At 41.1% G+C, this 13,655-nt stretch overlaps 1 protein-coding gene across 7 annotated transcripts in view; it reads right to left on the bottom strand.

The window, feature by feature from the left end:
- Positions 1 to 632: 632 nt before the first annotated feature.
- Positions 633 to 13,655, bottom strand: part of LOC132373316 (17-beta-hydroxysteroid dehydrogenase type 6) — a 32,384-nt gene continuing 19,361 nt past the window's right edge. For 5 of the 7 annotated variants that reach the window (XM_059936229.1, XM_059936232.1, XM_059936230.1 and 2 more), the window contains 4 exons: positions 9,838 to 10,164; positions 7,433 to 7,691; positions 3,599 to 3,762; positions 633 to 1,136 (listed from right to left, as the gene is read on the bottom strand). In XM_059936229.1, coding sequence (XP_059792212.1) covers positions 919 to 1,136; positions 3,599 to 3,762; positions 7,433 to 7,691; positions 9,838 to 10,164 — 968 coding nt within the window. In that variant the 3' untranslated portion in view covers positions 633 to 918. Of the gene's footprint in view, positions 1,137 to 3,598; positions 3,763 to 7,432; positions 7,692 to 9,837; positions 10,220 to 11,557; positions 12,005 to 13,655 lie in introns of those variants that run through there. The other 2 variants (XM_059936236.1, XM_059936234.1) reach the window with 2 other exon arrangements.

Genomic DNA, 13,655 nt, shown 5'->3' with positions numbered 1-13,655 from the left:
AAAAAAAACAAAAGGCAAGGTAATAATTAACTCCAAGAAAAACAAAAAAATTCACATGCTAATAATGCAAACACTATTAATTTAACTGAAATGTGATAAAAATTATATTAGAAATATGGGGATAAAGGAAATGGTCAGGAAAGTGGTGTAAAAAGCTAAATTCTCATTTACCCTAACAGGAAGTTAATTGAGAATATCTAAAATTAATAAATCAAGAAAAACTGTATGAAGTATATTATTCAGAAATATAGCAGTAAATACCAGAAAAAATAGCTAAAAGTCAAAAACGTTCACCTCTGAGGAACAGCAATGAAGGTGGTGAACTGTTTGTTGTGTTTTCATTTTTAAGCTTTTGAGTATTAACTGAATTTTCAACTATGTATGTGTATATTATTTTGATTTAAAAATTAAAAATCATTTCTTTTTAAATAAGGAAGAAATATATCCCAAAACAGCTGGCAAATAGGGAGGAGAAAACAAAATTAAATATTTATTAAAAGTACCAAAGTATAGACCCATTTCAAGTTAAGGATAAACAGACCCACATTTCTCAATAGTCCCTGAGCAATAGTTTATCACAGCACAGAACAGCTACTCTTTTACATTAAAAAATAACATCAAAACCAGCTAAATTGTTTCTAGTCTACTCTGTTTAATAGGGCAAGGAAGATTGATGCCTTTTAGAAATACTATCATCAAAAAATGGTTAAAATAGTAAAGATTCATCACCTAAAGGAGTAAGCTTTGGATATCTGGAATAAAAACCTATTGGTTCTCTGATGGTGCCAGATAAATGAGTTTAGGCAAGAAAGCTTATTGTTACAAAAAGTATAGATGATACATAAAGATTATTGGGACACTAACAATCAATTCCAGATTTTTGTCTTCTTCATTTCAAGAGCCACCAACCAGTTTTCTTTAGACTGCCTGGGCTGGTTTGGGCCAAGATCTAGTCAATATGTAGTCTGCCAGTGATGTAGGTAAATAAGATAGAGGGATGAAGAAAAACTGAGCATCCCAGCCCGCTGAGTATCGAGTGCGGGGATGCACAGATGTCAGGGCATGTTCCATACAGTCAGTAACCAGGTTCAGGTTTGTGCTACAACTCAACATCCCTTGTTTCAGGAGATCGTGATCTGTATACAAAAAGAAAAATGGCGGTCAGCAATCTTATTGCTTATATTTTTAAGATCCTGTTGCATGCAGTCACAGAAGTCTAACTACATTTAATTGCCACAAGGATTAGGCCAATCAGACCTGTGCTTCCCAATATAACAGCCACTAGCCACATGCAGCTAATGAGCATTTAAAATACAGCTAGCATGACTGAAAACTGAATTTTTGGGGGGTGGGAGGTGTTGCCGTGCAGCACAGCTTGCGGTATCTTAGTTCCCCGACCAGCGGCTGAAGCTGGGCCCCAGCGGTGAAAGCGCCAAGTCCTAAGCACTGGACTGCCAGGGAATTCCCTGAAAACGGAATTTTTTAATTTAACTAATTTTAATTTTAAAACTCAATTCTGTTATTGGAAAACTTTTAAGTATGTTTGGAACAATATAGGTATGTGAATCTACTTTTTCAACTGGAAATTTTTAACATCTTTATTGAGATAATTCACATTCATAAAAACCATCCATTTAAAGTTTACAAATCAATGACTTTTAGTATATCCAGAGTTGTGCAACCATCACCACAATCTAAGTTTAGGACATTTTCATCATCCCAAAAAGAAACCCCATACCCATTAGCAATCACTCCCATTTCCTGACAACCCACCCAGCCCTAGGCAACCACCAATCTACTTTCTGTCTCTATGGCTTGCCTTTTCTGGACATTTCATGTAAATGAATCATACACTGTGGTCTTTTGTGACTGGTTTCTTTCAGGGGCAAAATGTTCTCAAGGTTCATCCTGTCATAGCAAGGATCAGTATTTCATTTCTTTTAATTGCCAAGTAATATTCCATTGTAGGGCTATACCACATTTTGTTTACCCATTCAACAGTCGATGGACACTTGAATTGTTTCCACTCTGGGGCTCTTATGAATAATGCTGCTGGTAACCATAAATTGTATTAATACAAATACAGAAGAAGTACGTCCTAGGAAAATTTAGCATGCAAGTTGAGATGTGCTATAAGTGTAAAATACACACCAATTTTCAAAGACTAACGGGAAAAAGAATATAAAATATCTTATTAATAGCTTTTATATTGATAATAAATGTTGAAATGATAGTATTTTGGATATATTGGTCTTAAATAAAATGTATTATTAAAATTTATTTAACCTGTTTCTTTTCCTTTTTTAAAAAGTAGCTACTAGAAAATTTAAGATGACATATGTGGCTCTCATATATCTGTTGGACAGCACTGATCTAAATTATTCTGATCCATGGACAAGTATATGAACAATTTCAACTCCTTAAATCATGAAATACATATATCCCTCCTTTTATATATGGTCACTTCTTAGTAAATTCTATTTTCCTTTGATTTCTATTGCCAAACTACATGTACTCGCAAGGGGAAACAAATTTCCTAATAGTTTAAAACTTTAGGTGGAGAAGAGCTTAGAACAATGGCTGTGCCCCTGACATGTTAGGAACTGTAGTTCTCTAGCTTGAGTTCTGAGAGGCTGAGGAAGTTTTCTGTCAGCCTTTCCTTGTTCCAATTTCTCTCCCCTCTGTTGATGGTGACCCTCTTAGGCCTGATGCACCCAGAAGACAGGGTTGTAGGTCGGGACTCTTCTGTCTGCACATCCCCCTTCTTCTTTTCTCTGTATGGCAATATCACCCAAAGCCAGAGACAGGGCTACTGCTACCCACCACAGGGCCTTTTTGTAAAAGGGAAAAGAGAGCTGCTCCCTTGGCCCTTGGCAAGCTGCTGACTTCTCTGTGTGAAGAAAATGCATCCCTTCCCCCCAGGAAGGTGCAGACCCACACAGTGTGCATGACTTAATTCTACTTAGAGGACTGCCTTCCCTGTTCCCCCAAAACTGCCTCCTCCTCCAGATCATCAGAATGGCATTCTTACACAAAATTAAACCATCTCACTCCTACAAGGCTCCCATGGCCTGCACATGAGGTCTAGCCTCTGGGAATGGCCAATAGGGCCCTGCAAATCCGGTCCTAACTCACTTACCTCTCCCCACCTATATATACCCTCCCTCCCCTCACAATAAAACGTGGAGTTTGTGGCTAGGCTGTTACCCAAAGGGTAGATAATATTGAAGGCTGAACTTTAGTTAAGCAGGCCTCCCACACCAGTCCTGACAAACTGTGGAGGGGCACCCCCTCCCAAGACCCTCTAGAGGCTCCATGCCTCTAACTATGTAATACCTCCCTGGTGCTCAGGTGGCCAGGCTCATAGGTGACAAGGCAGGGCAGGCCCTGGCCGTAGGCTGCCTATATGGCCTCTTCCTCAGCCTCAACAGCCATCACCAAGCCAACCATGAAGGCACTGGGACCTTCCTGAACTCCTCTTGTCTTGGGAAGCTTTGTTTAAGGAGTTTTCTCAGAAGATCTACCAATCATTCTCCACCAACCCTCTTTGCCCTTCTCATGCAAGGTTATCCATTATACCATCAAAAGAAAAGCTCACAGGTATCAAAAAACTTCTGTCCATAGGACTCCTTAATATGCACAGGGACTTCTTTCCAGACTTGTTTCACTGCCTCTGAGGACTTCTGCATATCTGTCATTCCTGTTCTGAAGTAGCCAGGTTCAACTATGCTGATTTTCACCCCAAAATGTTGAAGCTCACGCCTAGGAAAAAAAAAACCCTCAAGTTAACTCCTCTGATTGAAAGATACCACAATTTCAATGTTCTCAGGGAAGAAACAAAACAAAACAAAAAATAGTTATAAAAACACCTTTACTGAATATTTTAAAGAATAAAGAAATGGAAAGGAAAAAAATAAAATTTTAAACATCCCTAGATGCAACAATTGGGACATGATTATACAAACTACCATAACCATTCAATCCTACACCCACTCATTTAACAGTCATTAAGTTTCTACCATGTGCTATACACTGGAAATATGAAAAATATAAGGAATAATAAAGAAGATTAGCATTTTTATGGCATCTACTGTGCTAAGTGTTTTACATGCACAATCTCAGTAAATTAAGACTCTGTTCACCACCCCAAAAAGCTCACAGTGGGTGAGTCTGACAAGTAAGCAAATAATTGCAACACAATTCAAAAGAATTTAAAGGAGAGGTATTCAAGGGGCTACATAAGTAGAGAGGAGGATGTAGATGTTCTGAGAGAGTCAGAGAAGGCTTCAGTGAGGAGAAAATGTTTCATTTGAGCCTGGAAGGATAAAGAGGAAATTTCCCAGTGAGGAAAGAGGTGGAATGGAATACCAGGCAGCAGAAACTGCACACACAGAGCAGGGGGCTGTGCAAAATTACAGTGTTTTCAAAGACTGCAAGAGACCATTAGTGGAATATGATGTGGGCATTAAAATTACAGGCCATTGGTCATCCCAGAATATTCGGGTTAGTTCAAAAAACAGTTCCAAAAATACTTATCAGGAGCTGTGTATGTACCAGGCACTGTGCTAAGTGCTGCCTTCACCAAGTAAAGTAAGATGACATGGTGCACCATGTGAGAGGTATTCTCTCAGTACTCCAGGGACAGTGATGAGGGGCGCTCCCTGATCTAGAGGTTCAAGCAGCCTTGCTCGAGAAGATGAAGCCCAAGCTGATGTCAAGGAGAAATGTTTGGAACCATGGTCCATAAGAATGTAAAACATAAAGCATCATAAGCCTCTAAAGCCATGAGTGGTTCTCAAAGTGTAGACCCCGGTTCAACAGCATCAGCATCTGGGAGCTTGTTGGAAATGCAGATTACTGAGCCCCAGTCCAAACTTACAGTCAGAAACTCTGGGGGTGAGAACCAATAATCTGTTTGAACAAGCCCTTCAGCTGGCTCTGAGGCATGCTAAAAGTTAAGAACCACTGCTCTAAAGGAAAAGCCTCCCTTGTCAAACCAAAACCTAAAACCTTCCAAGTCAGAGCTTCAGAAAATGATTCTCCAGGTGCATGTGTGCGCTGGGGAAGAAGGAGGGGCTACACAAGCCAGGGGTGCTTCAGCCCTCTACATCGCATTTCCCCTTGCAGCTTTCTCACACATTCCCAACACACCACAACATCTCCAGCCCCTCTAAAACTCCAGTTCAAATGTGGGACAAAACTTCCTTTTCCTGTTTATCCTTAGCACAATTAAGGCAAACTGGAATTTTCTAAAGGAATTAGTGATTTAAAGGTTGGAAGGGCATATCTTTGCTCTTGGTCTGGGAATGAGTCAAGGAGTCCAAGAGTCATGAGTGGTAGTAAATCAGCAGGCAGCAGCCCTGTGGAAGTAGACAGGATGTTGGGTAGGCAGAAAGCCAGGCAAGGTGCCTGCCACATAGTAACAACTCATGTAGTGTCCACGGTTATTTCCCTACTCCCTTCCTAAGCAGATAATATATGCACAATGTATTAGATATATACCAGTCATGGCATGTGGTAGGCTAAATAATGGCCCCCAAAGATATCAGGTCCTAATCCCCGGAACCTGTAAATGTTACCTTATGTGGCAAAGATTTTGCAAGTTTGATTGAGTTAAGGATCTTGAGATAGGAAAACTGTGCCAGATTATCTGGGTGCGTCCTAAATGCAATCACAACTATCCTTATAAGAGAGGCAGAGGTAGATTTGAAGACCAACAGAGGAAGAGAAGGCAGCATGATCATGAAAGCAGAGATTGGAGTGATGTGGTCACAAGCCAAGGAATGCTGGCGGCCACCAGAAGCTGGAAGAGGCAAGTAATGGATTCTCTCCTAGAGCCTCTGGAAGGAACATGGCCCTGTCAACAACTGATTTTAGCCCAGTGATACTGATTTCAGACTTCTAGACTCCAGAACTGTGAGGGAATAAATATGTGTTGTTGTAGGACACCATACACCATAAATTACTTGTGGTAATTTATTACAGCAGCCATAGGAAGCTAATACATGATGCCTATAATATTTATAGCTCATTTCCAAGTGAAACTGCCCTAGAGTCAGCCCCTGCTAAAGGAGAGTCTGTGCAGCACTATTTTGTACCATGTGACTGCACCCTCATGTCTATAGCTGACTGGACCAGGAATGGTACTTGATGGGAGGGGAACCCCTCTCAGGACTAGACAGTGACTCTGCCTGTTATTACCTATATGGCCTTGGCAAATTACTGAACCTCTGTGCCTCAGTTTCCCTAGGTATAGTCAATACAATAAAGATAAAATAATTCCTTCCTCATTGGGTTGCCATGAAAATTAAATGATTTATTAGATGGAAAGTACTCACAACAGTGCCTGACACATAATAAGTGCAAAAAATATCACATGATGTGGTGTCACCCGGCACACAAAAAATGAACTCAGCCAGTAGGAATCTCTGTCTCAGAAATTAAAATATAAGGGGGACTATAAAAAGAAGGAGCAGCTGATAGAGGGGCATGACGCTGAAATGATGTATTTTAAAAAACCAGGAGGTAGAGGCAGGGCGATTAGGGATTGTGGCAAACTGAAGCTATAAGAAAGAAAAGAAGTTATTAGATAAAGAAAAGATATACAGAGTAAAGGGATGGAAAAAGTTAGTTAGAAGCAGATGAGCACCAGAAAGAGTCACTGTGAAGAAACGAGGACAGGTTTACTTTAAGGAGGAAGGAAGACAGTCATCCTCTCTTCAGAAATGAAATTTTCTTAAGGATAAATCTTGAGAGTTAAAATGTGATGTGGTGACAGGAGACAGAGACTTGGGGTCAAAACACAGGTCTGCCAAATCATGGTCGTTGCAGCTGAACTTTGAGAAAGATACCAAAATCTGAGCCTCAGTTTCCTGTATAAAACAGACTAGTTATAATACTTACACATCAGATTTTGGAAGTGATGAAATAAGATAATGCAGATGAGGGCTTCCCTGGTGGTGCAGTGGTTAAGAATCCACCTGCTGGGACTTCCCTGGTGGCGCAGTGGTTAAGAATCCGCCTGCTAATGCAGGGGACACAGGTTCGAGCCCTGGTCCGGGAAGATCCCACATGCTGCGGAGCAATTAAGCCCGTGCGCCACAACTACTGAGCCTGCGCTCTAGAGCCCGCAAGCCACAACTACTGAGCCCACGTGCCACAACTACTGAAGCCTGCATGCCTAGAGCCTGTGCTCCGCAACAAGAGAAGCCACCACAATGAGAAGCTCGCGCACTGCAACGAAGAGTAGCCCCCGCTCGCCGCAACTAGAGAGAGCCTGCGTGCAGCAACGAAGACCCAATGGAGACAAAAATTAATTTTTTTTTAATTTTAAAAATTAAAAAAAACAGATAATGTAGGTGAAAGTGACTAGCATGGTGTCTGAGACATATTTAAGTGCTCAGTAGTTGCTTTTGTTTTAACTTGGAGTTACCTCAGAATATCTGAAAAGGCTTCCACTCCATACTTGGTGGAAGAGTAGACTCCTCCAAAGAAAGCAATTCTTCCCAGAATGCTGGAGACATTGACAATCCTCCCCTGTGCTCTCCTTACCAAGGGAAGCATGCTCAAGGTCACCTCTATCAAACCAATGAGGTTCACTTTGAGGGTATTCATATAGGCCTCAATCTTCAGCCACTCAGTGTAGCCATGTGGGTGAAAAGTGCCTGCATTGTTGACCAGACCCCAGAGCCCTGAAACAATAAAAATCAAAGCAGGAGTTCAGTTTCACGCAAAAACGACAGACTTCTACCTTGATCAATCTTCCTGCTGAAGACAACTAAAAATGCTAGACAAAACATATTTTTTCAATCTTCTTAAACACATCTATCACTAAGAAGGTAAAGGAAGGTCAGGCCAAAAACTAAGAGAAGGCAGGAATCCAGAGAGGATAAACAGAACCCTGACGGTAGCTTTTGATTCGAGGGAATTTGCCAACCAGTGTGAGTTTGAACTTTAGTACTTATAGCATCAAAAAACATATACAATAAGAAGACATGAAGTCCAGGGCCCACCTAAGGTAGGGAGTCTAATAAAAGACACTTTCTGCATTAAACTGGAATCCTAAATGGCTACACTATCACTTTAGGGATAGAGATAGAAAGGACTTCCAAAGGACTGAAAGTAAAACTGCCTATCTTGAGCTCTGGTGTTGTGGGGAGGAGGGAAGAATCGGCCCCAAGGACCAAAAAGAAAAGAAGATTTGGTGGCGATGAGATAATAAGAGTCCTTCCTCCTTTAGATTTGGTGAGTTTGAGGTTCCAGCAGAATTTCCAGATGAGAAAGCCAGCAAGTAGTTGGGAATTCAGGGAAGAAATAATTTAGAAATCAAGGACAAAAAGGTAATAGGTTAAACTATGGGTAACTGGGGTCCATTCAACATTTGTTGAGCCCTTAACATGTACCAGACAATATGTCGGAAACTGGAAATACAATAATGGGTAAGAGAGGTCCATGTCCTCAAGGAGCACACTCTCTAACAGATGGGAAAACAATAAAAATAATAATAACAATACAGTAGAAATAAACCACTGTGCACAGCACAGAGGCTATAACTACCCATAACTCCTGACTCTAGAGTCAAGAACATCCTCAGGTAGGAGTAATATTTTAAAGTAAATTTTCTAATTTAAAGTAAATTTAAAAAAAAAACAACATTCTTCAATCCAAACAAAACAATTTTATTACTAGTTTGCAACTCCTAGGATGAGTATATATTTAAGAGGTCCAATTATCAGGATCTATTGAATCATAAAACAAGTGGAGGAAAAAGAAGGGGATCAAAGAGGATTTGGATAATATCCAGAGAAAGTGAAACTTAGAAAAGAGGATTTATCCATAATTGCCAAAAATTAAAACCAACCAAGATGTCCTTCAGTAAGTGAATGGATAAACAAACTGTGGTACATACAATGGAATATTATTCAGTGATAAAATGAAATGAGCTATCAAGCCACAGGAAAACATGGAGGGACATTAAATGCATATTGTTAAATGAAAGAAGCCAGTCTAAAAGACTACATACAATATGCTTCCAACTACATGACATTTGGGAAAAGGTAAAACTATGGAAACAGTAAAAAGCTGCATAGTTGCCAGGGTTTGGGGGGAGGTGGGGAGAGCAGAGGAGATGAATAGGTGGAGCACAGAGGATTTTTAGGGCACTGAAATTATTCTACATTATATTGTACTATAACGGTAGATACAGGATATTTTACACTTGGCAAAACCCATAGAACCATACAACACAAAGTGGATCCTAATGTAAACTATGGACTTTAGTTAATGATAATGTATCAATATTGGTTTATCAATGTAATAAATGTACTACACATGCAAGATATTAATAACAGGAGAAACTGTAAGAGGGGGGTTTGTATATGGGAACTCTGTACTTTTCAACTTTTCTATAAACCTATAACTGCTCTAAGAAATACAGTCTATTAATTAGAAAAAGTAAAATAAAATGAAAACTTTTTTTAAAAACAGAAGAGGACCAAAGGCTGACTTCCAGGGATGTCTATATTTTAGATAGTAGCCAAGGGAAGAAGAATCAGATTCTTAAGAACACCTTGAAAATTCTTCAGACATAAAGAATTGCGGTTGTAAATACTCCACTTGCAAGGTGAGATAACAGCCTCAAATCTACTGAGTTCATTTTTCAATGTAAACATTGTTAAGAAAATGAAACACTGCAGAAGATCACAACTGTCCTTCAAATGACAAAGCCAGCTTTTCAAGCCCTGCTTTTGAGATTATATATATATAATATATATATACACATAAAACTTTAACATCTTCATTCCTAAGTAAATGAAAGAAGAAAATACTTCTCCATACCTCTGTCCCCCACACGCTCCTTCACCCACTCAGTGGCCGCAGCGATGCTCTCAGTCTTGGTGACGTCCAGGATCACTGTCTCCAGCCTGTCTGATGTCTGGTTCCTCAGCTGCTCGGCCCCCTGCTCCGTCAGACACGCAGCCAGAACCCTCAAGCCTCGCAGGTGCAGCTGCCTGGCCAGCAGGTTCCCGAAGCCTGAGTCACAGCCCGTGATGAAGACGAACTTGTCCTGGAGGTGGCTCACCACCTGCCTCTCCCGGTACCAGCGCAGGAGGTAGTACAGGCCCACGAGGACCGCCAGGTACAGCCACATGGTGAGGGGACCTCCTTCAAAAGAAAAAGAAGAGGGACTTCCCTGGTGGTGCAGTGGCTAAGAATCCACCTGCAATGCAGGGACACGGGTTCAAGCCCTGGTCCAGGAAGATCCCACATGCCGTGGAGCAACTAAGCCCGTGCGCCACAACTACTGAGCCTGCGTGCCACAACTACTGAAGCCTGTGTGCCTAGAGCCCGTGCTCCGCAACAAGAGAAGCCGCTGCAATGTGAAGCCTGCGCACTGCAATCAAGAGTAGCCCCCTCTTGCCGCAACTAGAGAAAGCCCGCGCGCAGCAACGAAGAGCCAACGCAGCCAAAAATAAATCATTTTTTATAAAAAGAAAAGAAAAAGAAGAGCTTTCATTTTATTCCTTCCTTTTTTCTTTAACTAGTATTTACTGAGTATTGACTATGTGCCAGGCATTGCACTAAGTGCTGGGACTCTGTATTAACTAATACTTGGTCCTACCCTCTAGCCATAGTCTAGAGGGGGAAGTCAGGGAAGTAACCAAACAAATGCACTGCGATGTGGTAGATGCCAAACAAAAGTATATACAGTCTAATGAGACTATAAAGGAGGGTGACCCACTGCCTGCAAAGTTAGAAACAGATTCACAGAGGCAGTGATTTTGGAACTACTTCCAATAAAATAGTTAAGAGTTCAAAAAGTGGACAAGGTGGGTGGCGGGGTGGGTGGTGGTGTGATGAATTGGGGGATTGGGATTGACATATATACACTAATATGTATAAAATGGATAACTAATAAGAACCTGCTGTACAAAAAAATAAATAAAATTCTAAAAAAAAAAAAAAAAGTGGACAAGGATAAAAGGACATTCCAGGCAGCAATAGTGTGTACATGAATGGAGTGGTGAGCAGCATAAAACTTCCTGATACCTACGAGAAGTTCAGGTGATGCAGAGAGCACACAGAGGAAGAAATGGAAGATGAGGTAGTGAAGGGCCAGACTAGGAAGGGTCCTGTGGGTCACACTAAGGAATCTGGATGTTATCTTAGAGGCAACAAGGGTGTGCCATTAGAAGGTATTAAACTGAAGACTAAGATGTCCAGATTTAGCTTTAGAAAGATCTGTCTCACAGTGGGAGTGGAGGATGGATTAAACAGGGAGGGGTGGGATGAAGGCAAAGAGATTAGTTAAGAGACCCAGCAGTTTGGGTGAGACATTGCAGCCAAAGCAGTTCGTAAATATAGACCAATCAGATGCATTATTGAAATGAGTGTTCAGAGATGCCTACCTTTCTATATGTAGTTCTAGAGAAACATCCACCATTTGGGGCAATCTATAGTTGTTGGCTGAACTAACATATGACTCATAAAGTCATAGGTAGAGGTCAAAGATGGGTGTGAGCCCAGTAGGACATCATAAGGCCTACACAATGCCTACCTTAGCTTGGCTTTAAGGTCTTCCCAGTGCTCTGGCCCTTGATTTCCTTCTTAGCTTTCTCTTTTACCACACCTCTTTTGTACCCTACTCTTTAGTCATAACAAGCACCTTGCAGTACTCCACACAGTACAGGCTTTTCATGCCTCAGTATACAACTCTCTCTACAATTCCTTCTTTCCCAGCTCTCATCCACTTGACAAATAATACTCATCTGTTAAGCCTCCACTGAACCATCATTTTCATTCAACAAACATCAATTCAACATCTACTATGAGTCAGACATGATGTTAGGCACTGATACACATAGTGAACAAAACAAGTTCCATTATTCATTGAATTCACAGTCTAAGTGTAAAGACTGACAAGAAAACAATGCAGTATACAGTCGTCCCTTGGTATCCACAGAGGACTGGTTACAGGACCCTTCACAGATACCAAAATCTGAAGATGTTTACATCCCTTATGTAAAATGGCATAGTATTTGCATATAACCTATGAACATCCTCCCGTACACTTTAAATCATCTCTAGATTACTTATAATACCTAATTCAATCTAAGTGTTATGGAATAGTCGTAAACACAATGTAAATGCTATGTATCGATAATTAGTTATAAAAACAATGTAAATGCTATGTAAATAGTTGCTGGCATGCAGCAAATTCAAGTTTTGCCTTTTGGAACTTTCTGGAAATTTTTTTTCTAATATTTTTGATCTGTGGATGGTTGAATCTGCAGGTGCAAAACTCGTAGATATGGAGGGCCAACCATAATAGAAGTAAGGGCAGGATGCTGTTGGAGCATTCAGGAGAAGCTTCCAAGCCAGTCCAGGGAGATCTGAGAAGTTTCCTAGTGAGAGTAAAATATAACTTGAGATCTAAAGCATAATAAAATAACAACAAAAGCAGCTAACGCTTGCATAGCACTTGCTGTGTATCAGGCCCTGTTCTAAGCATTTCACATATATTAACTTACTGAATTCTCACAACAGCCCCATAAGGCAGGTCCTGTCAATATCCCTGTGTGTTGGTTCAGACGCCAAGACAGAACTAGACATGCAAGGGACTCATTGAGGGAAACAACCTATAGAGAATAAAGGGGGAAAGTGCAGGAATAGGTGCCAATACATGTCTGACACCTCTGAAAGAAGAGAGAGAAGAAAGAAGGAATTAAAAGGAAGAAATTTTAACTACAGTTCAGCCCTGAGAAAGTCTCAGCTAGGCTGATGAGGGTCCTTGAGCAAAGACTGCCAGTAGAGTCCCACACTGGGCCGAACTGGTTAGAACTTTCAGTCCCACCTCCAGGGAGAGGAGAGGGACTGGAGATTGAGTTTAATCACTAATGGCTAATGATTTAAATCAATTATGCCTAAGTAATGAAGCCTCATCAAAACCAAAAAGAACAGGGTTCAGAGAGCTTCCAGGTGAACATATGGAGATTCAGGGAAAGTGGTGTACTTGGAGAGGGCATGGAAGCTCTGCGCCCTTTCCCCATAACTTGCCCTAAGCATCTCTTCCATCTGGCTGCTCCTGAGTTGTATGCTTTTTTAATAAACTAGTAGTCAGATAAGTAAAATGTTTCTGTGAGTTCTGTTAGCCACTCTAGCAAATTAATCGAACCCAAGGATGGGGTCGTTGGATCCTCCAATCTATAGCCAGTCCGTCAGAAGCACAGATGATAATCTGGGCTTGCAACTGGTGTCTGAAGTGAGGGGTGAAGAGGGTAGTCTTGTAGGACTGAACCCTTAACCTATGGAATCTGATGCTGTCTCCTGGTAGTTAGTGTCAGAACTGAGTTGAATTGTGGGACACCTAGCTGGTGTTGCAGAGAATTGCTTGTTGTAATTGGGTCCAGAATTGTTAAGGGTATAGGGGAATAAAATTAGAGGAGGCAGTGAAGGGGGGAAAAGAGTGGATAGAGACATTTAATACTCCCTCCCTCCTCTTCTCTTTCTCTCCTTTTCCCCCTCCCCCCACCTCCCTATTCTCTCCCCTCCCCCAAGCTTTCTGCTCTCTCCAATCTGAGAGCTCTGTGTTCTCTAGCCAGCTGCCTCTGTTCTGCCCAACTGTCATTCTCTGGTGCACTGCAGTAACAGAGAGA

The sequence above is a fragment of the Balaenoptera ricei genome, chromosome 10, assembly GCF_028023285.1.
Source record: "Balaenoptera ricei isolate mBalRic1 chromosome 10, mBalRic1.hap2, whole genome shotgun sequence".
NCBI lineage: Eukaryota > Metazoa > Chordata > Mammalia > Artiodactyla > Balaenopteridae > Balaenoptera > Balaenoptera ricei.
The sequence above is the reverse complement of the archived record's forward strand: the minus strand, read 5'-3'. Positions and strand labels throughout refer to the sequence as shown.